Below are 27,919 nucleotides of genomic sequence, written 5' to 3'. Positions count from 1 at the left end.
GTTAAAGTAAAACAATACAGAATCTGAAATGTAATAAAGTCCAAAACAATATTTTTACTGTCATAAAGGCTACAATACTGGTTTTAATAACAAAATAATTTCCCACCAAAGACTTGGATAGTGCACAGTTGCCATTGCTTTGCTAAGTTTGTTAACTAGCAAAAAAAGAGAAGCACATTTAACATCAGTATTAAAAATCTTTGCACTATATGTATGTGGATTGTGGAGGGCCCCAAGACTGGGTTTGCCTTAGGCCCCCCAAATGGATAAATAAACAAACCCCTGAACCGTTATTCAAAAATAAATACTCCAGGAAAGTACACTTACCTTAAAAAGTAACAAGGTTTTTGTACTTCGTTACTTCTCACCACTGATAAAATATCGATAAAGAGGACGGCATTATTGATGTAACCCATCATGTGGCTAAATCAAGTCACAGTAAACCAAACACGTCTTCTCTTTACATAAAGACGCAACAGTGACACCTGCAGTGGCTCTGAGTTGAGTTGGCAAATCAGGTTTATATGAAATTGATTAAAATACAAACGTTGGTGTTTTTCCTGCAGTCTTTGTAAACTTGACACGAACACACATGTACAAGGGATTCAATGATTATGTTCCAAAAACAAATACACAGAATTTGGATATTTAAACGATAGTTATAGTTTAACACTTGTGCAATTTTTATCCTGCTTTTCAGGCCCTTTTCCGTAACTAATTTTCTTTCTCTCCCCCCCCTTTCGCGCCCAGAGACAGTCAGCTGGTCTGTACCAAAGTTACCGATGGGGACACAAGGATCACGATCAAACTTTCGAAATTGTTCTTTATTTGCACGAACGCAGTAATAACATATTAAATGTGTTACTTAGACAATAAAAACTTGGAATTATTGCCAGAATTTATATAATACGGATTGTTATTCCGCGTTCCCCTGTGGATGCTTGTCGTTATCACCCTGTTTTTACATTTTAGTATGATCCATTTTATCCCGCCCCCGACGCCATTTTCCATGTTTTCCTCCACTGCGGAGTAGCTCACCAATTTTAAATGCAGAAACTATAATTTTTGAACAAGTGTGGGCTTTTACTTTCATTCCATCTCCATTTACGTGGAGCTAATCGGTTACCTCCTGATTCAGACAAGGAGACGCCCGAAATAGACGAACATGTACATCAAACAGGTAAGCCAGCGACACGAGTGTGTCCCTGTTGCTTGCTTTTACTGGGCCGAATGGATTAGCAGTAGCACTGGTACTTTGCTGAATGAACGCTGATACGAATACGCAGTTTTAGTGCAAAATCTAGTTGTTTCATTTCGGTAACAAAGTTCAGATAGAAAGTTAAATAAATGGCCACCACGCCGAGGTTAACCAAAACTGCATAGAAGGTCCTGCCTCGAATTGCCCGCCCCCTTTTGAGGACGCTAGGCGTAAGCTAGCCGAATATTCAAACCTTAAATAAAAGCCTACTTTTCGATTACAGCTTTCTACGTGGCCACGATATTTGTTATCTGGCCCATTTATATTGTTATGAAAGCAATTCATTTAGACTATTTGGTGCCTTCTCATGTAGATGCATTGACCGCCCATGGTTCTTTGCAGGTTATCATCCAGGGGTTCCGAAGTTACCGGGACCAGACTGTGGTAGACCCGTTTAGTTCCAAGCACAATGTCATTGGTGGGTATTGGATCATTGACCTTTATTATACAGTATTTTATTTTGGACAGACACTTGGGTTGTTATTTGGATGATGACATTCACGATTCCTCATAGTGGAACAGTCTTTCCTAACATTTATTCGGTCAAGGCTAGGGTTGCCACAAACGATTATTTTGCTAGTTGACTAATCACCAACAGTAGTCGCGATTAGTCGACTAATCAGAACATATCTTCGCTGTCCTGTGAAAAACATTAATGTCCTTATTATTTATTTATATTTATATTTGTTTACATTTTTTGGGATCTCTGCATTCAGTTTCATCCCATAAATGTATTTTTATTTGTAAAATGACAAAAATGGACACAGGACAGCGACAATATGTATATAGAAGCATATTGCACCGAAAAACGGCTGCTCTTTTTAAAACCATCATTACTTTACATTTTTAATTCTTTAAAAGTATGTATTAAATTAATAATGAAGACAATTAAGATTATAGTACATTGAACTCTGATTAGATTTTGCAGGTTGTATTATAATTTCTGACATAAATTGACGGTGATGTTGTGGCTTTAGATTTTTTTTGCTGTGAATCTTTAGTGTATATTAAAATTAAACCAACAAATATGCAGAGTAGCACTAATACTATGCATCTATAATATCTCCTTCTTCTTGGGGACTAAGTCTTTTTTAAAGTAGCTCTAAAAGGTAATGAAATCAGATAAGTAAAATTAGGAAAATATCCAGAAATATTATTGGGCACCAGCCACAACATGCTCGCTTTTTAAATGCTGCTTTATCACTGCCGTTGTGCGTTTGAGATGCGCCTGAAGTTTCAGGTTCTGTTGCTAACACGGATTAGCCACGACACTACACTACCCATACTGCTTTTCTTTCCATCGCGGAAGACCCGGATGAACACTACTGCACATGTGCGTCACAGACATGACATCCAGCCCCGGGAGAAGTGAGAGCGGAGGCAGTTTTTGACAAAAACAGAGCGCCAAATAAGTAAATACCTAAATAAACCACTTGTCAACTATTAATAATAATTCTCGATGGTTTTGATCGTTGCCGTCGTCGTGAGTAGTCGTCTTGGCAGCCCTAGTCAAGGCACATATTTAACATCGGAACAATTGAATAAACATTATATATTGATGTATTAATATTGTCCCTGGCACCATAAATCACTGACCTAGCTAGATGAACAAAGATTACAATTTTTTATTTTTTTTAGAAGATAACAGTTTTAGACCAATGAAGTGAATGTGGATAGTTTCCCGCGGCACACCTGATGATCTCATGACACACTGATGTGCTAATGGCAAATACGGGTTTATTTGATTTTTTTCCCCCTTTCGTTCACAGTTGGGCGAAATGGATCAGGAAAAAGTAACTTTTTCTATGGTAAGTGGGCCACTTAGAATAACAGCTTCCATCCATGATCTTGTAAGAGCTGGGGTTCATTGTTTATTTCTCTCCCCCTCAGCCATTCAGTTTGTGCTCAGTGATGAGTTCAGCCACCTCCGACCTGAGCAGCGCCTGGCCTTGCTCCATGTACGTATCTACACAAGCAGGGCTGGACTGGCGCACACACAAAAAAACGGCCCTGGCATTCTGAAGTAGGCCCGCCAGGCTGTCTCAACGCTTGACCACCACTGTCTACAATATAGCTCTGCCACTGATGATTGTTCCAGTTTGCCGTCTATATTGAAAATTTATTAATGGGCTGCTCCCTCTAAATTGTGGGATGGTCTCTTGGAGTTAAATAAATAAATAAATAAAATAGCATTAACTGCAAGTAAGATTAACTTTAGTAGTCATGCAAACATAAATTTTCCTCTCCTGTTTTTTTTCTAGGAAGGAACTGGTCCTCGAGTCATTTCTGCATTTGTGGAAATTATATTTGACAACTCTGATAACCGGCTGCCGGTAAGACTGAGGTCACATGTGTAGTTATCACCTAGATAAACACTGTTGTTGATGATTTTGTTACTTTTGCCAGTACAGTGCATATATTCCCTGTATTGTAACCTCGAAATGTACTGCACGCTGTTGGAGGCAAAGTTTTCATGAACAAGGTCATTACCCAAGTTAGAAATTAATAATACATTTTTACTTCATTAGTGAATATGTAAGTTTTTAATTAATTAATATTGAGAATTACAGTAAAAAAAAATTTTATATTGGGCAATAGTTATCTTTGTTTTAAAAATTCTAACAAAAAGTTCAGGGAGTTCCCACGGTCATCAGCATGCCTTAAAAAGTTAAATGAAAACTTAAAACAAGTCGATACCGAAAAGAAAAGAGAGTTCCTAGGTTCATCGCATCTCTTAAATAGTGAATTGGAAATCGACATAAATAATTCCCTGAGGGTACCGCAGTTTTAAATTGATGTTTTATCTGTCAGATTTTTTTTAAATGGCATCCAGTGTTCATCAAAATGTCGAATATTGGCACCGATAATTGGCCCGCCCGATAATCGGTAAATCTTTAGTTTGGGTTGTACTGTTCTTTACAGTATTGTCTCTGTTTATTAATATTTCTGGGCTAAATACAGTACTGTACATAAGTCAGGCTTCACACATACTGTACTACTCACTAAAAGTAGCTTTAACAGTAAAATATTACCTATTTTATTGTAAAAGTGCAATTATAGTAACTCATATAAACACATTTAATAACATGACACATATAAGCGTAACCCTGTACATAGTAACAAACAGTTTTTTTTTAAATTGTTTTCTGCCTACTGCACATTAGACCATGAAAGCACTACATTGTTAAATCATTTTGGCATGAATGTGCTTTTGCCAACGAATGGATATCAAAGGTGAGATGAACAGCTAATTGTGATTGTGTCTCCCTCCAGATTGACAAAGAGGAAGTCTCCCTTCGTCGCGTCATCGGTGCAAAGAAGGACCAGTATTTCTTGGACAAGAAGATGGTGACGTAAGTGTTTGTGTCCCTGTTATCACAGGAAATATTGGCCACACTGAATTCATGTGATCACATGTTTGGTGGTGTTTGTGATTGGTGCAGTAAGAATGACGTCATGAATCTTCTGGAAAGTGCCGGCTTCTCCCGCTGTAACCCGTACTATATTGTCAAGCAGGGCAAGGTGAGAAAGAAGTGATGGTTTGATCTCCAACTTGCTCAAAACGTCCTAAATGCTTTCCAATATCATGTTGAAGCTACATTGATTTGTCATCATAGTGAGATATTATATTGTAAGGATAGGGAATGCGTAATTATTTCAATGTTTGATGCAGATCAACCAAATGGCCACAGCACCTGACTCTCAGCGTCTGAAGCTGCTGAGGGAGGTGGCAGGTACAAGAGTGTATGATGAACGTAAAGAAGAGAGTATTTCGCTCATGAAGGAAACAGGTGTGTTCTAAGTCATTTTATTTTATAATACATGTTCCCTAATATAGACAACAGACACATCTAGTGGTTAGAATGTCTGCATCTCAGTTCTGAGTTTCAGGTTTTTGAGTCACAAATTTGGTTTCGTCCTGTGTTGATTTGCATGTTCTCTTCATCCGTATGTGGGTTCCTTATGGCTACCTGCCTACTGCTCTAGAATTCCTCCCACATTCCAAAAAACATGCACTATAGGTTAAGGATGCTAAATTCCATAGGTGTAAATGTGAGTGTGAATGGTTGATTATCTCTTTGCGCCCTGCTATTGACTGATGACCAGTCCCGGCCACCTCTACCGTATTTGCTCACTACCTCCAGCCTGAGTGACTGATAATGAATGAATGCTTTAACGTGATAAAAGTCATATTCTTAGTGGAACTATTATTCTTATTATTGTAACATGGAATTAGTATATGTTGCCTGTAAAAAATGAAAGCGAGTCAGTTGAATTTACAGAATACATACAAGTCATGGCGCATGGTCAGGATGATGGACGTTCAATGCCACTTTTTTCCCGACCAATATGCTACTAATACCAAATATCGATACCACTAGTAAATACAACTCTCCACCAAAAGACCGATGATTTTAAAGAAAGACCTATATATCCCAATATATTATTTCTCCTTAAAATTGCATGAAGTTAATGGCAACTTTATATCCATATAATTTCTTGTCCCTAATCGTAAAACGGCCACAGGAGGGCGGCCGATAATAGTATCGGTCACCACCGTGAGTACCGATACCTTAAAATAAGACTGGTATTGGCACCGATACCTGGTATAGGTAGTCACCCATCATAGTCAGGATGATACCACCTCTCAATTTGAGTCAGGAAAAAATCCTGCTGTAACCCAAAGTCAGCTGGGATGGGCTCCATCTTATTATGACAAGCGGTATAGTAGGGCTGGGCGATCTTGCAAAAATTGAATATCACGATTTTTAAATGATAAAATCACGATTTCAATTTTATCATGATTGAGTGCGCTACTTAACCACACTGATTGGCTGTCAAATAGGGGCAGGCTGCATGGCTGTCTTTTTCAGTCAGTTGCAGAAAATGAGCTGACGGTCAAATTTTGCTAAAATGCTTTACGTTTACGATCAGACTAGTCCACAGAAAGGACAGATTGTGAGCCCTGCATTTCGTCACACGAGCTAATATCGTCATATCGCCCACCCCTACGGTATTGCAAAGAAGGATATTTCTGTCACGTTGAGGTCTAAGGTTTTCTAGCCACAGCTTGGAGTATGAAGATGCGATGTAAAGCCAACCCTACTTTTATCTACTCATATTATACCCAAATCATGTACAAGTAATGACAGACCATCATCAGATCTTTCAATGTTGCAAAACAAGCTGCCACCAGCTGCATAATAGAATATTTCAATTAGGGATGCACTACAATATTGGTGGCCAATAATTAGCGGCAATTACCGACCAATTTGACGTCATACAGATAAGCCGTATAATAAAGAAATTGGACGATAATTATCGTCAATTATCGACCAGTTTGCCGTCATACAGACAAACCAGATAAAGAAATTGGATGATAATTATGGGCAATTATCGACCAATTTGCTATCATACAGATAAACCAGATAATAAAGAAATCAGCCGATAATAATAGACATGCCTTGTGGTCCATCTGTTGTGGTTGTGCCCAACTCCTCAACCCTTCCTCTCTCCTATGGTAGTGTTGCATATTTGTGATGTCATAATGCACACTTTATTTATTGTGTAAATGTTACCCTCGCAGTTTTTTGTTTCTTTTTTTAAAACACGACTTTTGTTTTGGCAAACTCAAAATGAGTTACTGGTTGTCTTTGAATCAGAGATATCAATACAATTTAGCTTCATAGTGCTTTACACAGTGTTTCAAAGTATTTGTACATCTTAGACTTATAGTGGGATTCGAAAGTATATCTGTATTTAAGTTAATTTTGCAAACAATTATCGGCTTACTTATCGTTTATCGACACTGGCACTTTATAAATTATTGGTTTATTGGTATCGGTTGAAAATAGCATCCCTAATTTCAATCATTTATTTTGGGTTGGCTTGATGTTCTATTGTGCTTTAACCTGGATATTAAACAATACAATTCATTTAGTGTGTATTATAACCAAGTAATATAATAACAATGATAATAATTAATAATGATGCATGTGTTCATTAGAGGGGAAAAGGGAGAAGATCAATGAGCTGTTGAAGTATATTGAGGAGCGTCTGCACACTCTGGAGGATGAGAAAGAGGAGCTGGCTCAGTACCAGAAATGGGACAAGATGAGAAGAGCTCTTGAGTACACCATCTACAACCAGGAGCTCAATGAAACGCGTGCCAGATTGGATGAGGTAATGTGCCCAAAGCACACTGAATGGCTTTGTTTGTAAAGGTGTGTTTGCTAAAATACTTCACACCATTGTGCAACTAATTGTGTAAGTAGTAATAAGTGTAGTCATTGTAATATAAAACGGTGGCATTTATGTCACAGATTCTCTTGTGTTGATTAGTCACTTATTTTTTGGGTGTATATTTTTTCAGCTGTCTTCCAAGAGAGAAACCTGTGGAGACAAATCCCGACAGTTACGTGACGCTCAGCAAGATGCCAGAGATAAAGTTGAGGTAAGAACATCAAAATAAACTACCTAAAAATGAGTAAAATATTGCAATAAAAAATAAAACACAGGAAGTAAAATGTAGACAAGTACATTTTAAGAAAAGCTTCATTTGATGTTTAGGTGCCATCTGTAATACCACAGCAGTGGTTACTAAAATGGAAAGGTAACAAAAGGTTATTTTGATACATGCAACTTTTTACACCAAATTTGAGTGTTTGTTGGAAACTTGGCTGAAGTCGCTAATATTCACACTCCTACAACCGGCTGGTGATGCACTGATAACAAAGGCTTTATTGTGATCGCTGTTACATTGTCCTAAGTAGTACACAAAAAAAATTGACTGGTTGCCCTAATAATAAACACACAAGAGGAGATCAAAGAACCTACGCAGTTCTGACAGTTTGTATGCCAAATAAATAAATAAATAAAGTAATGTAATCCTTTCAGGAGAAATAAACAGAAGTTGCTCTCGTGAATGAATCAAATCGCCTTTTTCTTTCCTGCCTTCATATAGGAGACGGAGCGAGTTGTGCGAGAATTGAAATCCAAGATCTCTGCCATGAAGGAGGAGAGGGAGCAACTTTCGGCCGAGCGCCAGGAACAGATTAAGCAGAGGACCAAACTAGAGCTGAAAACCAAGGACCTGCAGGATGAGCTGGCAGGCAACAGTGAACAGAGGGTATGGAAGCCTCCCATCTGCGTCACTCTGCTTACCAGCGACACTTTGCCTTCCTCTGTATCACTGCATGTATCCCCCCTACTGTCACTGCTATCACGTGCACAATTATTCTTTTAAAGTAAGTTGCAAAGGTGTAATTTAATCTAACTTTTAACCCTGTATGGTAATAATGAATTATTGAGTTTTATTTCCTAATAACTAAGCTTGTGATTGAAGAAGAGGAAGCAGCAGCATGCATAAATCCCACTGCAAATCTTTACTGGCATTGGTTTGTGTGCAGGGCTGGTATGACTCATTCTCAGTATGGCCTCATATTTGTGAGCACGTGTGTGTGTATGAAGATCATCATAAATAACAGCTTTATTGGCTCAGTCTTTGTGACGGCCATGATGGGTCCCAGGCAGAATGCTGGTTGGTGGTGGCTCAGCATCAGCCAAATGTTACTGGAGCAAAATAAAAAAGTAACGCCTTCTGGCTGCTGGCAATGCTTCTGTAGCGTTGGCCAACTGGACACGTATATCAGTAATTTATTTATATTTTTTATAGATCCATTATTGTGTTGTTTTCAGCTTTGTGTATGAATAGCAAACTCTGTCTGCTTATACTGTATAATATGCACTATAGCACATACAATATCCAAAACCTATTGGCAATGTATTTGCAATCACAGTGCATTGTAGCAACCTTGTTGTGAGTTGCTTGTCCTATATCTCTAATACATAATCATTAGGTACTGTTAACACAGTGATACACAGTGCTTCCTATACTTACAGATAGCCAGTAGGTAGCTATTTGTTGGCATAGTTACAAATTGTTTTTGTGTTTTTCTTTTTATTATGTAAATTAAGCCTAGTTTGTTTTGGCTAAAGAAATCCAACCTAGCACAGTAGATTTTTTTTGTTTTTTTGTTATAAATCTTTAAATATGAAGACGCAAGCTTGGGGAATTGAAAAACCTGTTTTATTCATTAAAGAAACGTCTACTGAAAGAGCGTCAGAAGTTGCTGGAGAAAATTGAGGAGAAACAAAAGGAGCTGCAGGAGACAGAGCCCAAATTCAATATGGTGAAAGAAAAGGAGGAGCGCGGCATCTCCAGGTAGGGATGACTCATTCACCACACCGCAAGTTCCCTGAGCAACTGGGGAACAGGCCTCATTTCATGAGTCAGTCTTCTAATTCTAAAGCTAAGTTCACACTGCAGGCAAATGTGACCCATATCGGATTTTTTTTCTCAAATGCGACCTGTATCTGACTTTTTTTTTATGTCAGTCTGAACGGCTCAATTCAGATTTTTTCCATATCTGACCTGGGTCACTTTCATATGTGGTCCTAGATCGGATACGTATCCGAATTTTTGCAATGCAACCGCAGTATGAACGGCCAAGTCTCATATATCCGACCTCGATGTCCTCTAAAGTCCAATATGCGCTCCGCGCGGGCGGGGGTATTAAGCATGATTTATGCTTGACGCATCTGCGAGGTCGCACGGCTCGGGAGACGTACGTGAATCGGCAAAGTATATTTATTTTGCAAATATTAGTATATAAATATATATATATATATCAAATTATATTAGACTTTCATTTAATCCCACTTGAAACATGAATTATAAAGATGACATTTGTGGAAGTGATATTAGTAATTTAGCCACGCAGACGGCTAATTATTATTATTATTTTTTTAATTCCTTCTTTTTTTTCATGGAGAGCTCAGTATTGTTCATTCTGTAATTTTACCGATTTGACATGTCATCATCATTGCTCTTTCTTTTTTCTTTTGTATGTGTGTGTGCGTGTGTGTGAGTGTACTCATTAGTTCACCTAAAACCTATTAAAAATCCCATACCGTTCACCTAAACCGAATACTTCAGAATCCAGCTAGCGTCGTGAGGTTGTCAGGAGACCCGATGAAGGATCAAAGAAAAGAAGTCTTTCACCAACCCCAGAAACATCTAAATTCCAACCAATTAGGGAGACCAAAGGAGAGACTGAGGAAAGGAAGGAAGGAAGGATAGGTGAAGCAGAGTGAGATCCACAGAAGCCAGCCTCCACTGATACAACGACCAGAGGAAGAAGCAGATTGTGTTTCAAATTTTCATATAACTTGATTCAGTTACTAGTTTGGTCAGTAAAATGTCAGAAAAAAAGTAAAAACTTTTTTGCTTTTGTTTTTTGATTCAACACAAAAGATAATCAGTCTGCTTCAAAGGACTGTAAAAATGTGTGAATGCTTACTGGACTTAATTTCCATGGTTATGGACCATTATAAATGAAACCCGGTCTCACCTTTATTGCATACATTGTTATAGTTAAACTCTAAACAAATATAAATCCATATCTAAAATGCTGGAAATGATCTCTGAATACTTATATAAAATATATCAGCATAAATAACAGATGATGGAAACATTTTCATCTCCATTTAGACTTGCACAAGCTACACAGGAGAGGACAGATCTGTACGCCAAGCAGGGCCGTGGCAGTCAGTTCACCTCCAAAGAGGAGAGGGACAAATGGATCAAGAAAGAGCTGAAATCCCTGGACCAGGCCATCAATGATAAGAAGAGGCAAATTGCTGCCATTAATAAAGATCTGGAGGACACTGAGACCAACAAAGAGAAGAACCTAGAGCAGTATAATGTAAGGAATCATTTTTAATATATAACAGTGTGTGTTTCTATTTTTCATACACATACAGTGGATGATATAAAAAGTCTAGACACCCTTGTGCAATTTGTTGTTGTTGTAAAAAAGAGACCAATATAAATCATGTTTTCCACCTTTAATTTGACCTAAGACCTATCCAACTCAATTGAAATAACAAACAAATCTTTTGCTGTGGGAGATATAACATGATTGCATAAGTTTGCACACCCTCAGAATAGTTTTGGGGTAGGTGTATCAGTGTGACACATTTTTATATGTGGCAATATTTGCCCAATCTTCTTCGCAAAAATTGCTCCAAATTATGCGATGTTAAAGCCATTGGGTTTTTTTTCAATTACAATATTATTTTTATGTGTGTTTTGGGTCATTGTCATGATCAAAAAGGAAGTTTCTCTTTTTCCTCTGCTTTCGAGCAGAATGTTTTGTTCATGTCCAGCACTTTTTATGCAGCTATGGTTGTTTTTTATGGTTGGTTGTGCTCTATAAAGTTGAGTTGAGTTGACTTTTCCTTTTTTTTTCTTTAGAAACTGGACCAAGATCTAAATGAGGTGAAGACCCGTGTTGAGGAGTTGGACAAAAAATACTATGAAGTGAAGAACAGGAAAGATGAGCTGCAGAGTGAAAGAAAGTAAGATTAATTTTGGACTTGTGGCACTTAAAAGTTTAAATCACAAAGTGAGGATTTAATATTGCTCACTCAAGGCAAAACAATGAAAAAGTCAACTTAAAAACATGAAACGACAAAACAAAGCTTTTCTAATGAAGTAAAATGCACATTGGTTTTCAAAATTGATTCAACCAGGTGATGTCTTTTGCTGTAATGCATTTTAGTTCAGTGGGTCAAAGGCATCATAATGACTGCATTAGCAAAAACACTTCAATATGAAAACAGCTTAACTGGAAACTCATACAGACAATAAATACAACTTAAATGTCCCCAAAAAAAGGTCAATGATTTTGAATCTGGGGACATGAGTGTAAATGTTTGTGTGTCCTTGTTTGTCCTTGTGCACGTGTCTAGCTACCTGTGGCGCGAGGAGAATGCAGAGCAGCAGGCATTGGCGGCCAAACGTGAGGACCTGGAGAAGAAGCAGCAGCTCCTCAGAGCCGCCACTGGCAAGGTCTGTCACTCACCGATGTAAGCTTGACAGTGACGTTTGTTATACAGTAGAACTTTGATTTAACTGACTATTAGTGGCGAGGGATCGTCCGTTACAGCCGATATAAATTAAAAGCTAGCTATAAACCCGAAGCTATTATAACCCTGCTTGCCGCGGTATCATTTATCAGCCTCGTGACTCTGGACTTCACTGGTTAGAGACTTGTCCTGCTAACTAAGTCATGCAAATTAATCGCAGCTCAGGAGTATAATACTGCACCTGTGCACCATGAAAGTGGTCTTATCAGGCCATAGGAATACACTTCCTGTTACTCCTGACTCATCTTTCCTCAGCATTTGATGGGCTCTTGGCCTTTTTTTTTTTTTTTTTTTTTTTTTTTTTAAACAATGATGAATAATGTATTTAACATAGAGCTGGGCAATAAATCAAATTAATTCGATACATCGTCATCTAAATCGTGAAATATAATTTTGTCTTTTGGATTATTAAAAGCTGTTCTTACGTTGTGTTACCTTCAAATGTTTTTGTGGCAGAGTGCTGGATGGGTGCTTTACAAGACATGTTTACAATAGCTACCAACTATTTAATTGTGGCATTTAAGAAAAAACTATGAATGTTAAGTTTATGTCAAAACTAATTTAGAATCATTATACATTATTGTTGTCTGAACATTTTGCACAGGAATTATTTTTTAAATAAATTAAACCTTTAAATAAACGTTTGTTGGGTTTATTATATTGAAATCGTAATTGTCCTGAATGTCTGTAAAAATCGAGATTTTATTTTTGGGCCATATCGCCCAGCCCTAATTTAACATTGGGTTTTCTTCCCTCCAGGCTATCCTGAATGGCATTGACAGCATCAACAAAGTCCTTGAGCATTTCCGCCGCAAAGGCATTAACCAGCATGTGATCAATGGTTACCATGGCATCGTTATGAATAACTTTGAGTGTGAGCCTGCCTTTTACACCTGTGTGGAGGTGACTGCTGGTACCAGGTGTGTCATGTTGTTTTATTTAACCATTTCCTCATTAATTTAACTATTTCCTTACATTATAAAACAAACAAACAAACAAACACTGGCACTCCATTTGGAGGTTAAAAGTGAAACATATGGAGTTAGAGAATAAAAGTCCCCATCTCAAGAAGTATTCTTTCCTTTACTAAGAAGTCAATTATGACACAAATAATAGCTAGAACGAGATAGTGTTACAGTGGAGCATACTTGCAGTTAGGCACCTATGGATTTTTGTTCAGTTTTGTTTTCAGTCTTCTTTTTTTATTAAATTTTTTAAGTGTTTGTTTTTGTTTTTTGTTTTCTCATTTTCAGACTGTTCTACCACATTGTGGAGACAGATGAGGTCAGCACCAAAATACTATCTGAGTTCAACAAGATGAATCTCCCTGGAGAAGTCACATTTCTGCCCCTCAGCAAGCTGGATGTCAGGGACACCGCCTACCCAGAGACCAACGTAAGGACTTGTGCGCATATAGTTTAGTTTCACACAGTCGGTTCGCCCATTAAACAATTATAGGCAAATACGATTGGTGCTGGGGCCTTAAGGGGACATCACAAAAGTGGTTAAAAAAAAATTCACCATTTGATGCTAAGCAAAACTATGACATTTCAACAGTTTTTGCCGGCTGTTGCTGAGGGCACTGTCTTGATTCCTTCTAATTTAATTTAATATCATTTGCTTCCTAAGAGGTGGAATTTCAACCCAGCCATAATATTATCTAATTTTATGAAGCTGGTTGCTGGAGCCTGTCCCAGCTGTCTTCGGGCAGTAGGCGGGTTACACCCCAAACTAGTTGCCAGCCAATCGCAGGGCACACATAGGCGAACAACCATTCCAGATAAGCGGTTCAGATAATAGATGGATGGTTTATAACCATAAAAACCTATTCCTGTCCAAAAAGCATTCTGAAATAAAAACAGTCTTAAATCAATTCATCTTTCTATTTTCATAAGTATCCTGTCATAAAATAGTGTTTGACTGCCTATGTGTAGTATTTTCCTGCGTTTATACAACCTTGTATCAACCTTTCATCAGGATGCCATTCCGATGATCAGCAAGCTGCGCTACAGCAACACCTTTGACAAGGCGTTTAAGCACGTATTTGGGAAGACCTTGATTTGTCGTAGCATGGAGGTTTCTACACAGCTGGCTAGAGCTTTCACCATGGATTGTATCACTCTGGAAGGTACGGTCAAAAACACTCCACAGTCATAGAAACCACGAGGTCAGTTCCAAATTGGAAGCAAATCAGTTGAACATGTCAAGAGTTTTAACATCTGTTCGACCTGGTGTAGGTGACCAGGTGAGCCACCGTGGAGCTTTGACTGGAGGCTATTATGATACCAGAAAGTCTCGGCTGGAGCTGCAGAAGGACATGAGGAAGGCTGAGGAGGAGCTGGGTGAGCTGGAGGCCAAGCTTAATGAGAATCTGCGCAGGAACATTGAACATATCCTTTTTGATTTGCACTGCTCTGGAAATGCATTTTCAAGCTGTCTGTGGAATAAGAAGTGTTCATAAAATAGTGTTCATTTCGTCAATGAAAACTAAACAAAAATAATTTCGTCAACACACATTTTTCACCGGACTAAAACTAAACTGGACTAAAACCCTCATTAAGAAACAATAACTGGGACTAAATCAGTATGCATTTTTGTCAACAATGGTGCTTCACTTATGAAAAACTAACCAGCTATTCTGTGAAATGGTTAATTTCAACTCTTACCTGAATTTTTTTTATAATTTTATAGCACTTTTTATGAATATTTTTGCATTAAGTACAGTATCTGCCATTTTGGACAGTCATGCATATATGATATTGTCGCTAATGATAACAAAAACACTCACGAGTAATTATTGCAGACATCAAAGGTAAAATTATGCCTTATAGCAAAGAAGCACAGCCATGGAGGTCTCGGCAAAAGATTTGTATCCAGTGGAAAACCGGATGAAAGTGGCCGACTCATTCAGCCGGCCAGCTCATAGCGAGTTGAAGTTGGGGACCGTCTACTAGTTACCGAGGCTCAAATTACCAGTCAAGTCACCATTTACATTGTTCTCTCTGGAAATGTAATTTGTGGATGGCCCCTAACCAGGACTGTAAATATTCGGGTGACTTTTACTCTGCTAGGCCAAGTTACAAGCTTTTGCCCACATTAGGAGAGGCCACCGCCCCACCCCCACACGGAATGACATGAAACCTGACATTCTGAAGATTTTACTCTGATCAGAATTGCCGCAGTAATTGGAATAGAAGACGGCCTTTTTCGTGCCCATTACATCAGCAAACTCCCATTGAAATGAGCTACGGTGGCTGTCGTTTACGCAAGGGATACGTCATCACAATCACGTGACCAGGATTATGGCGTTCACCATGGCATGTTCTTATTTTGATACTTAATCGGTTTAAAAGAAAATTCAGGGAATAAAATGCCAGAAATATTTGCACTTTTACTCTTTGTACACAATGACTAATCCATTACTGGAAAATGAGTTATAAGTCTTGCATCGCTTTAATAAAAACTGGACTAAAATCTATGGTCATTTTAGTTCATGAAAAAAAAAAACGAGACGCAAATTATTTGATTTTGTTAAAGGCCCCACAGTAGTCTATTCATCCCTAGTACGAAAATGCACAGAAATTCGAGAAGCTAGCTGCTCATTTGCTTTGTGGAGAGCAACGGCGAAACAACTGTCAGGAACAAGTGGTTGCTTACTTCGTCCGAGTCTTTGAGAAGACGGTTGATTAATTTTATTTTTGAAGGATGTGTACCGACAGCATTCACGGTGAAAGGTTGAAAAAATAAAAAGTAAATTGTAGTTATAATGTAACATTAATCCAACAGCTATAACATCCTAACAATAATGTTAATCCGACTGCTGGCTAATTTACTAGCTGATAGAATGGAGCAATAGTAGCCACATGTTGATATATTGTAATGGTGTGTGAAGTTGTTTTTCATCAAAAAGAAGAGAGGCATTTTTATGTGAAATAGTTTAAATCCGAAATGTTCCATATAATCTGCTGACAAAAAAAATACAGAGGTTAAATGATTGTCCTGACTAAAACGTTGACCGTTTTTGTTGACTAAAACTAGACAAATAAAATAATGTTTTTTGAACTAAAATAAAAACTAAAATGCTAGATTTATAGTCGACTAAAAATGGAGTAAATAAAAATGGGATGAGGTTGACTAACTATGAAGCGGGACTAAAACTGAGACTACATTTAGAAATGGAGGATAAAATGAACACTAGTGCCAAATGATCTTTACTAAAGACAGATTTAGAGTTTGTATTTGGGTTATTTGTAAATGCGTTCTTTAAATATAAAGCTAATATCAATGGGTTGCGGAAGGTAGAGTGTAAAGTGATCTAAGAATACTGCATCCATGGGAAAATAACCTGGATTGTAAATTAAATGGCCAACTATGTTTTAATATTGATTGGTGCACTTTATAGAGGAACAATGCTTTATGTCCGAAAAGACTTGTAGTTTTTTTCTGTGCGCACGTAAATTCTACCCTGACTCGTACATATATCTGACTTTATATTTTAAGAATGGTTTAACATTTGGATTATGTACTGAATCACAAAGCTGGGATGTCGCAAGATGCCTGAGGTAGGTAAAGAAGGATTAGGAAATAGTAGGTCATATTGGACCGAGCCACAATGACTCACTGCTGTCAGAGCTGGAATGCATGTCAGAATAAAATAAAGAGAGGATTTGTGTTGCTTGCGCAGTACTTTGTCATACGTGTTGGCATATCTGTTGTGAATCAGGTAATGTGTGCATAGTTAACTATAAACTGGTTAACTATATGCGAGAAGGCAGGCAGTGGACCAATGACCAAGTCATGTGACCACATCTTTCTCTACCGCAGTGGTGAGTCACAGTTGACATCAATTATTTAAAAGCCCATTGCTGTTTTCTGTCTTTCCGCCTCTGCCTTGTCTAACTGTGAGATTACATTGATTCAGTCCACCCGTCACTTATATTTAAGTGTCCAGTCTGTCTTCATTTTGCTGAGACAGACAAGTAAAAGAAGTCATGCTCAGTCGGTTCAGCACTTTTACAATTTTTAGTCTCGAATTTGTTCAATATCACATGTTATGTGAGCATCACATGTTCAACATTCATTTCATACCTTTCGTTTTCACCGAAGGACCAAACCTACATAGCCTGGAACATAATTAAATCAATTAAGCCACCATCTTATTGATTTTCCTGCATTAATAGAGTTCACTGAAGCCCAGTGGAGTGTAGAAGTCATGGACAATCAATAGTGCGGTCTGTTCATTAATTTAGCTTTAAGATGACAGGGTTCCTGTGGACCCTTAAAAAGCCTTAAGAGGCATTGAATCCATACACTTAAAAGCAAGGCCTTAATTGGCATTAAAATGCCAATCAAATTAATCTTTGAAATGTCTTAAAAGACATAAACACATGGTAAATTGTTTCAAAAATAACTTAGCATTCTTGATAAAATAATTTACCGAATGACTCGTATTCGTGCAATCACAATAGCAGAACCAACAAAACTGATGTGGTTTTAGTGGGGACTCTTTTAAGTAGATAGATGTACGTTATTTATGTACTAGCAACTTTAGAACCCTGGATGAGGATGTTCAGTTACCCTAAAATGTTATCTTTGATGGCAGAGATTTACTGTGAAAACCCAGTTTACAAGCTTTATTGGGTGTTATGTCCCTTCCGGCATTTACAATTTTTCCTTAGGGCAATCAATTCTCAAATGTTTTCCACAATGTTGCACAATATTACTATTGAGACTTCCTTAACTTGTGCTTTCACGTATCAACAATGAGATCGACCAGCTGATGAACCAGATGCAGCAGATTGAGACACAGCAGAGGAAGTTTAAGGCGTCTCGTGACAGTATTCTGTCAGAGATGAAAATGCTGAAAGAGAAGAGGCAGCAGTCAGAGAAGACTTTCATGCCAAAGGTGACCAAAATTACCTTAAAATTGCATGTATAGTATATCACCAGGAGTTGTGGTCATTTATACCAAAGTCAAGGCTTCATTGTCGCGGTAAAAATGGTAAGGTCATTTGTCAAAACTTGATCATTTCGTGTTTTGTTGACAGCAACGAAGTCTTCAGAGTCTGGAGGCCAGCCTTCATGCCATGGAGTCCACCAGGGAGTCACTGAAGGATGAGTTAGGCACAGATTTGCTCTCCCAGCTCAGCCTGGAGGACCAGAGGCGTGTGGATGACCTGAATGATGAGATCCGACAGCTTCAACAGGTGAGGGGAAAATGAGGTTGAGTGCTGGAGTTCTGTTTTATGAAAGATTTATTCTTGTCTCCTTATTTCTTATTTTCTTTTTTTTATACAAGAGTTTGAATAGGGGCAATATTTTAACTGATGGTTGATTTTGTGGATTTTTATCACTATCCACTTGCGTGCTGCATGTCAGTTAGTAACACAGGTTTGGCAGAGCTGTAACTGTCAGACCTTGAAGTTTGTTATGCAAGCACGTATATCAAGGTGAATTTATTCATTTACTCACATGTGCTATTTATAGCTAGTTGCTTATGTGATTATCTATACCAAATAAATTGAAGGTGGGCATGTTTTTGGGAGGCCATATATGGTCTGAAAGACCATTTATCTCGACCACCATGCAGTTCTAAAAAAATAAAAATAAAAAAACTCGGGTAAAAAGATGTCCATGGCAATTCATATTCTGGAATTAAACTGACTGATTAGTTTATTATTACCAGACAGATAGTCGACTGCTTGCAACATTACTAGAATAGAATTGTTTCTGACTAAAATAAATAAAAAGCAACACCGTTGTTGCCTTAATTTTGCCATCTTCTTCATATTCCTGCTGTTGCTTGTGCATTTAAAAGGAGCAGACAGCAGCTGTGTGTGGGAGGCTGCTGTGATCTTTTTTTTTTCTGTCATCATCCTCTTTCAGCTCTCACCTGAATAAACTCAAGTTGTCCCCACTTGAGTTACACAACTTCACCCACACAACCCAGAGCCTTTCATGCTGTTTCTGCAGTTTGCACACTTCTTCTGTGTAACATAATGTGCATTTTATTCAAATGAATGTTACCATGGTATTTATTTAGGGTGAATAAATGGGGTTGCTGCTTTCACGGTTATCAAATCAAGACCAGCAGCACAAATAGCATTCCGTTTTTTTGTGCCACCCACAGGACAACAGACAATTGCTGAATGAGAGAATCAAGTTGGAGGGCATCATGACCCGAGTGGAGACGTACCTTAATGAGAATTTGAGGAAGCGTCTTGATCAAGTGGAGCAGGTATGGTGTGCGTTCAATGTCCTGTGTCAGGGGTGGGTGGGGGTGGGGGGGGGGGGGGGGATTATTTAATCTCCTGCTGAATTCTATGACCTTGCTCACATTTCATTGAGTAAAATATGCATTTCAATCCCCTAACAAAAGACAAGTTAAAATGTTCCATACTTTTCTTGTCATCAGACTCAGGAGGGATTTTGGCCCACTCCACTTTGTTTATTTGCATGTTATTCAGATCACAGTCTCAAGTGGCTCCTAGAGATGCATTTAAATGCCAGGTGTTAAACCTGTGTGTTCATAACTTTTGATCAGTACAACCCAAATACATGTTAATATGTGTTCTGGGCAAGGACTTGAATACATTTGCATGTTCATGTAATGCACAATAGGGACTTGTATGACAAAGACTCTTATTTTGATTTGTAAACACAGGAGCTAAATGAGCTGCGAGAGACCGAGGGAGGCACTGTACTCACAGCCACAACATCTGAGCTCGATGGCATCAACAAACGTGTCAAGGAGACACTGGCCCGATCAGAAGGTATGGTCACGCTACAGTACATAAAACTGCATACGACATGCAGTTGATAGGTGCATAGTAGTGTGACTGTTGTCTTAGTCTTACTCTGTAAACTAAGAAAACCAACCAAACAGTAATTATTAAACCTTAAATCTATAATAGTATGATATACATTTCATACTCAAAACTGAGACCTACTCATATGTAGGGATGTAACGATATTCAAACTAGGGCTGGGCAATATGGACCAAAACTCATATCCCGATTTATTTTGACTTAATATCTATATACGATATATATCCCGATATATTTTTTCCCCGCAAGAAAATTTTCAGTCAAAGCCAAATATGACATGTCACAAGTAGTTTTATTGAAACCGGATATTTCAGTAAATAGTGGCTAAATCAAATGAATGAATAGTAAACGGGTTTCTTCACCTGGTTCATGAAAATGCTCAGTTGTTCAAATAATAAAATGTATATATAAATGCTGCATAACTATTTTTAAACTAAATCTCTGCAAAAGGTGCACAGTTAAATAAAAATATCTTAAGTATAAATAGCCTATAAACTATTATCAGCCAATATTTTTCTGAGATCTATTCACGATAAAAATTAAATATAAATGGTTTACTGAAATAAAACTATAGAATTTCTTCCCCTTTCTGACAAATCTACAGATGCAAATAAGGATCATTACAAAAGAACAAAATATGACAAACCCTAACTAGTGGACGGTTTTACGATTGGGGCTCCTGTAGCATGCAGCTTCACACACTTTATACTTAAGTTTGTGGCACTGTTTAGACGCTGAAAAGTATTTGTATTGCTTCCACCCCTCGCTAGAACTTGTCTATCGCACTCCTCTCAGTGTAGCGAGTGTGGTGAGTTCTTGCTAGCTGGTCGCTAGGAGGGGCAGGGGCCATACGGTGCAGTGAGACTGACAGAGCACAGCAGAAGGATCAGAGGGCAAGTTTAAACTATATCGATATAGACAAAATAGTCTAATTCCATATCCCGTTTTAAAATATATCGATATAATTTTTATATCGCCCAGCCCTAATTCAATCACGATACGATATCATGATATGAATATCACAATGAGATAATTATCTCAATATTGTAGGGAGGTTGGTGATACAAAAAATGGTCACAATATTATAAAAAGATGAGCTCATACTAAAACAAACCATACAATATTGTGCTTTTGAAAATTACAGCAATGGATATGAACAACCTACAATCTCTAATAACATTTAACTCATTCACTCCCAGCCATTTTCACTAAAACAATCCCCTTCACTCCCGGCTGTTTTACTGGATTTTGACTGATTTTGCCAGGCCCGCAGAATATTGTGTTCTAGTGCTATAAAAACATGAAACCTACCATCAGGAAAAAAAATAATATTTCTATCTGTTTCCCTTTTCGCAGCAATTAGCATTAGAATATAGCTAAGTTTCATCATTATTCACAAATCTATTTAGAATTCTGAGTAAATCAGGATTTTTTCAACATGATCCTTTTTCCCTATGCTCTGCTGCCACCTGCTGGCTGTTTGTGTAATAACTACAATTTCTTCAATCATTCTTTGCAGTTGAGAGGCTGCATCTAAGCCTTCTGTATGCTCTAGTCTAACACCCCCCCCCCCCCCCAGGATAATAAACGTATAAATACGTCTTTGGCACATTTAAAATAGAATATATTTCTACACATTGTGTTCCTCCGCATATTGACTCTATTCACAAGCATATTACATGCCCCTTCATCAGACCATTAGCGTGGATTTTAAACATAGAAAGGCCAAAAAATGCCTTGTTAAAATTAAACTGCACTAAAAAACTAGCCACCAGAGGATGTTGGAACTGCACAAATTGAAATCAACCTGACTTTTTTTAACAGATGTGCTGCTTTTAATATCATATGATATGACAGCAACGATATACTGTGGCAGTTTTAATATCGCAACATCACAATATTGCCGTTATCGTTACATCCCTACGAATACGTCATCCCCTAGATCTGGACACCTTGGTTGACAAGACGGAGTCAGAGATCAAGGACCACATTAAGAGCATGGATCGCTGGAAGAACATAGAGAAGGAACAAAACGATGCAATCAACCATGACACCAAGGAGCTGGAGAAGATGACCAACCGGCAGAGCATGCTGCTCAAGAAGAAGGAGGAGTGCATGAAGAAGATCCGGGAGTTGGGCTCGCTACCTCAAGAGGCTTTTGAAAAGTACCAGACTCTCACACTTAAGCAGGTATTAGCGTCGTGCCTTCACTTTCTCAAAACGTTTCAAGGAAATGTCTTCCTAACCAATTAAAAAAAAACACAACATTGCTTATTGATTGCTTATTACTAGTGATGCACCGAATGTTCGGTCACCGAAAATTTTCGGTCGAATTAAAATGAAAGCCGAAAGAATATGGCCGAAATATGATGTTGTGGTGACGCAAGCAAAAAAGAAAACGCTGCAAGCTAGCGTCTGTTTGAATTAAACAGCGAACGCAGGGGTGAGTGTCCACTGTCCGCCTTTTCTTCTCGCTGGCTTTTCACCGTGTGAGTTTGCACCGGTCGCAGCAGCTCCCGGGGTTATTGCGCACATCGGAGAAGAGGGGCGTCGCTTGGTGTACAACATTTAAGCGGGTCGAAAAAAGACAGCTGCCGTGTACTGCAGTACAGGTGAGCCACTCTCCCGCAGTGCCTTCCCCCCTTTTTTTTTTATAAGAGCACCTCGAACGCTTCCACTTTTTCACAGGCATCCCGGTGGCCGTGCTAAATACTTTAGCTAGCACTATTGCTATCAACAATTTATAACACGGTAACACTTACCGCTATCTCCGGGTGGCGACAGACCTGTACAGGACGCTGTGTGTGACTTTGCAGTTCGTTCCCGAAGCCGATAAGCTGTTGCGAACAAATGTATTTATTTATTTTTAAACGTTGGTGAATATAATATGTGAATGTAATATATGGAAAACCTTGTCCCGCCGCATGCATCCGTGCCCGCCTGTGTGAACTACATTAACTATAAAGTGCAATCGCACCGCCAGAAAATGCTCAACCCTTGTTTGGTGCTTAATGTACCATTAGCCAACATGTCAGCAGTGTGGGCACATTTCAATTTATATTGTGCTTTGTTAAAATGCCAGTGCTAAATAAATATTTTATAATAATATTATAATTGTAATTAATTATAATAAATGCAATGATAGAATTTTTTTTTTCTCTGTGTTTCTGTTTTCGGCCATGCATTTTTAATTTTGGGTTTCGGCCAAACATTTTCATTTCGGTGCCACAGTACCACATCTCTACAAATAGCCAAAAATATAAATATACATTTTAAGAGCCCAACAGCTGATCAAAAACAGGGTAAGCCCCAACAACTTATTGCCTTCACCTGCTAGCCTCTAACTTCTTAAGTAATTTTATCTTTTTCCTGGGCTAGAGGTGTATATTAGAGGAGTACTTTTGAAAATTTTAACTGATCTCACTTCAGACATATATGACTTTCCCTGATTGGGGGGGGAAGTCTTGTCCTTTTTGAAACTGAGACGTACTGATTGAATGCAGTCTACTAGTTTGATACACACTAAAAAAAAAATCTAATTACCTTTAATTATCTTATTAAGAATTAAGTGGATTCTTCTTTGAAGACACCGACCATGTTAATGATTCCTCACAATAACTGTCGATGATTTAACAAGGTAGGAAACTGATTAATATCAATATGCACTTTCAACACTTTGTTTCTGTAAGTGTCTGTTTGCCTTTTCAAATGATCACTTATGCAATATTGCTATGAAGTCCCAATGACACATCACTTGTGAGCTATTTTTAGAACAGGCCCACAGGCACCTTGTTGACCCCTAACAGAGAGAGATAGCATATACAGTACTGAAGTTTTAAAGCATCTGATCCAAAACTGTTAAAGTTGCATGGGTAGTTAAAATTGTGAGTTTTCACTGTGGTTATTTTCTACCACTCTGTTAGTCCTGCACTGGATTCCAATATTTACAAGAAGCCTTATTTGTTAATAGGCCCACACCGAATGTCGCGTTCTTGTTTGCTTTCTTTGTATTCATTAGCACCGTAAGACGCCAAACAAACCTTTCAAAATAGTCTTTGACCAAGTAGATTTTTCTGCTCCAATTGAGTGACCGGGCAATTAAAAAAAAAAAAAAGAACAACTGCTGAAGTCTAATGCGGCAAAGACAGCAGAAGCTCCCCTCGGGAACGAGGCCTGGTGCCTTCGCCCACCCACTCACTCAGCAGTGACTCAGATGCGAGTCGGTGCTCAGCTCGTTAACCTCTGGGGGCTCCGACTATGACTGAGTGCACTTGGCTGCAACTTCATAAATGTCTAAGCATGTGCTCTTGTGTGTACGTGTGCTGTTTTCCTTCCTTGACAATGCTGAGAATAGCCTCACACTTCATCAAACAGCCCACATAATAACTCTTTCTCCGTGGAAGCACGCTCGTGGGCAGAATGATGCCATTGATTGCAAAAGTTGATCAGAGATGGTGGACAGTGCTCCTCGCTGTTGCCTCTGTAACTCCAATTAATTTATAGTCCACGGGGTTTAGGGAGTGTTTTTAGCTCACGTATCTTACTGAGGCAGCTAAACTTGTTTTCAGAAGATGATAGAATCTGACCATGCCATCTTACAACATACCAAATTTGCTCCCCTGCATAATCCAAGTCATTTGTGAGTCTAACGACTTTTACTACAGAGTTGGCGTGTTGCGTCTTAACATACGTGGTTTCGAGGTTTCGAACCATGCACGATAAACTAGTTCGCTAAATAAGTAATTTGTCATTAAGTAACACAAGAAGGCACATTCGGATACCGCCATTGAATTGTTTCATAATTATGTCTTAGAAGTGTTTGTCATGCAATATTTGCTATAATTATGACTTTACTACTGCTTTCGCATGGATTGTATTTAGGTTTAGTGGTAGTATTTCCTCAACTGTGCGCTGACTGTAATGATCTCAGTTCATAAACACGCTATTGTTTGTTGACAGCCCACAATTTTTTTTACTCATCTGTAAAATTTCTAGTACCCCAGTAGTAGCTCAGGGAGTAAAAACTGTCATGATAATTTGGGATAACTGATCATTCTATTCTTTTCATTGACCAGTTGTTCCGTAAACTGGAGCAGTGCAACACGGAGCTGAAAAAGTACAGTCACGTCAACAAGAAGGCCTTGGATCAGTTTGTCAATTTCTCTGAGCAAAAGGAGAAACTGATCAAGCGTCAGGATGAACTGGACCGAGGTTACAAATCCATCATGGAGCTCATGAATGTCTTGGAGCTGCGCAAGTACGAAGCCATCCAGCTCACGTTCAAACAGGTGCTGTTCTCCTCAAATAAGTTCAACATTGTAGTTGGTTATCTGACCCTTGTCTTATCTCGCCCCTGCAGGTGTCAAAGAACTTCAGCGAAGTGTTCCAGAAGCTGGTACCTGGCGGCAAAGCTACGCTGGTGATGAAGAAGGGAGACGCTGAAGGCAGTCAGTCCCAGGATGAAGAAGGTGGCGCGGACAGCGAAAGGGGCTCCGGCTCACAGAGCAGCGTCCCCTCTGTGGATCAATTTACCGGAGTGGGGATCAGGGTATGATCTTCCTCTTCTTGTAATCCATTCTCTCCAGATTGACCTCAAATAATGGTTTTTATTTTATTTTTATGTAACAGTTGTGAAAGAGTTTTTTTTAAGATTATGAATAAGCTTTTTTTCCCATTATGTACAATATATCAATAGTTGGCCAGTGTTGTATGTTAGCTAAAGCCAATGTCAAAATGTACTTGCAGTGATAAATAGGGCTGTCACAAGCAAATCAATTTAGAATCAATTACCCTATTGGTTATTGACTTGAGTAATCCCGTCTTGTATTGTGCTTCTGTGTTGCGGCGTATAGGTGTCTTTCACAGGCAAGCAGGGCGAGATGAGAGAAATGCAGCAGTTATCTGGAGGTCAGAAGTCTCTGGTGGCTCTGGCTCTGATCTTTGCCATCCAAAAGTGTGACCCCGCCCCTTTCTACCTTTTTGACGAGATCGACCAAGCCCTCGACGCCCAGCACAGGAAGGCTGTCTCAGGTACACGAGCGGCGATTTCACACAAACATTGGGAACGTACCATGAACATGGATGACATAGTAACGTTAACATATTTCCGTTGCATATTCAACGAAGACATGATTGTTGAGTTGGCCGGCCATGCTCAGTTCATCACTACAACCTTCAGGCCTGAGCTGCTGGAGTCTGCGGACAAGTTTTATGGAGTCAAATTCAGAAACAAGGTGAGCTGGGTAGGGTGCCCGTGGATCCTTAAAAAGTCTCAAAGTAGACCTCGCAAAATTGAGGCCGGCGGCTTGGTGACTTAGTGGTTAGCGCATCTGTCTCAGTTTGGAGGTTTGGGGTTCGAATTTCTGCACTTGGACCTATTGGGGAAAATGTTTCTGCTCTGTACAGTACATACCATTCAGGCTATATTGCCCAGTCTTCAGAGTCCCTTTTGGTGAAGGAGATGAACAGATTTGATAGGAGTGACCTTAAAAATGTTTGGTTTGGTGTGCTTAACTTGCAGATCCCCAGTGAGCTTCTTTCTCTCATTAAAAAACGATTGCTTCTTCTGAGCAATAGCAACAGCGCCCTCTGCTGCCAGGAGTGATTGTAACACTTTGTCTGAGAGGCACCACGAGATAAACAGTCATGAATGGGGATTATATGATATTACATAATTTTAAATTTGCTTTGTAATGAAGATGATTGTAATCAGTCAAGGCCTCTCATATTCATTGACTTTTTACCGATATGTGTCACATTGATGTCCATATTACACACTGAATTATTCAACATTCAGTTGAGCCAAGCGTCATCATGCGGTTGTGAAAGCAAACAAGAGTAATCACTGTCACGCTTTCTCATCGATTATTTCAGATTTTGATGACTGCCGCACACATCCCTCATAATCTTGGTTCTCTGTCAATAGATTTTGTGCCCCACAATCAAAACTGCTTTGTTTTGGACTATAAAAGAAATATCTTGTCCCTAATGGGTGTGAATTGTGTTTTGTTTTTCTTTTCTCTAGGTGAGTCACATTGACGTGATTACAGCAGAGCAGGCCAAAGACTTTGTGGAGGATGACACCACCCATGGTTAATGGTCAACTCCTACTCTGCTTCTTCTGTGTTCTTAAGGTTCAAAGTTCACTGTTACCTTCTTAGCTGTTCACCGCGATTCTTAATCGGATTGGACTGAATTTGTATGACAAGAACATTTGGAGTTAAGTAATGCAGAAATGCTAAATACAAATGTTTCTGTAACTTAAACCCGTTCCAGCCTGTCAAACTACTTGTCCCACCGTACTGTTCGTTATTAGATGTTTGAAATTAGTGGCTCTTTTCTATAGTTGATATCTTGTGTAATTTTCAGTTTTAGTATACAGTATTTATATACATGTGATGAATGGAATTCATGCAAAACCATACCAATGATACCATTTTTTAAATGTCCTCATTGAATTTAAACTCGGAATCCTCCTGTTAGATTGAATTTGCAAAGCTTTTATGCTCCTTTTGTTTGTAATAAATTGGGAAAAAAAGAAGCAAAAAGCCTCGATATTTTTTTTTCAACATGCGCCTCCTGCTTCTACCATTAGATGGCACTGTTCTACTGTAGCACGTGGTTGCTTTTACAGAGTGCCAAATAGTAAATGTCAACTCTGATAAAAATGAAAAAAATATAGACATATTAAGTAAAACATTATTTTAAAATGTATCACATCACTGGAATAGTTGGACTAAATTTACTGAGCACATGAATCCCTTTTTTGGGTCAACTATTTGCAAAGATTCAGAATTAATTGCATAAAATGTCCACATTTCCAAATTTAACCTTTTAATTTGTA

At 38.6% G+C, this 27,919-nt stretch overlaps 1 protein-coding gene across 1 annotated transcript; it reads left to right on the top strand.

Annotated features, from left to right (window-relative positions):
• Positions 1-988: 988 nt before the first annotated feature.
• smc3 (structural maintenance of chromosomes 3) lies at positions 989-27,618 on the top strand. Its single transcript, XM_086082622.1, has 29 exons — positions 989-1,180; positions 1,601-1,676; positions 3,028-3,066; positions 3,149-3,216; positions 3,520-3,591; positions 4,532-4,611; positions 4,702-4,780; positions 4,932-5,049; positions 7,266-7,441; positions 7,632-7,712; positions 8,223-8,387; positions 9,361-9,482; positions 10,812-11,025; positions 11,577-11,680; positions 12,074-12,173; positions 13,010-13,170; positions 13,504-13,645; positions 14,228-14,378; positions 14,488-14,640; positions 18,004-18,155; positions 18,298-18,456; positions 19,380-19,487; positions 19,914-20,022; positions 22,019-22,266; positions 25,152-25,364; positions 25,436-25,624; positions 25,929-26,106; positions 26,203-26,309; positions 27,101-27,618. Exons 1-29 carry the CDS (start codon positions 1,166-1,168, stop codon positions 27,170-27,172), a joined length of 3,651 nt encoding a protein of 1,216 aa, XP_085938748.1. The 5' UTR covers positions 989-1,165; the 3' UTR covers positions 27,173-27,618.
• The last annotated feature ends 301 nt before the right edge of the window (positions 27,619-27,919 follow it).

Source organism: Leptonotus elevatus, chromosome 8, assembly GCF_054856555.1.
Source record: "Leptonotus elevatus isolate MCC_2025b chromosome 8, RoL_Lele_1.0, whole genome shotgun sequence".
In the NCBI taxonomy this organism is placed as follows: domain Eukaryota; kingdom Metazoa; phylum Chordata; class Actinopteri; order Syngnathiformes; family Syngnathidae; genus Leptonotus; species Leptonotus elevatus.
Note: the sequence above shows the minus strand (reverse complement) of the source record. Positions and strands in the feature narration are given on the sequence as shown.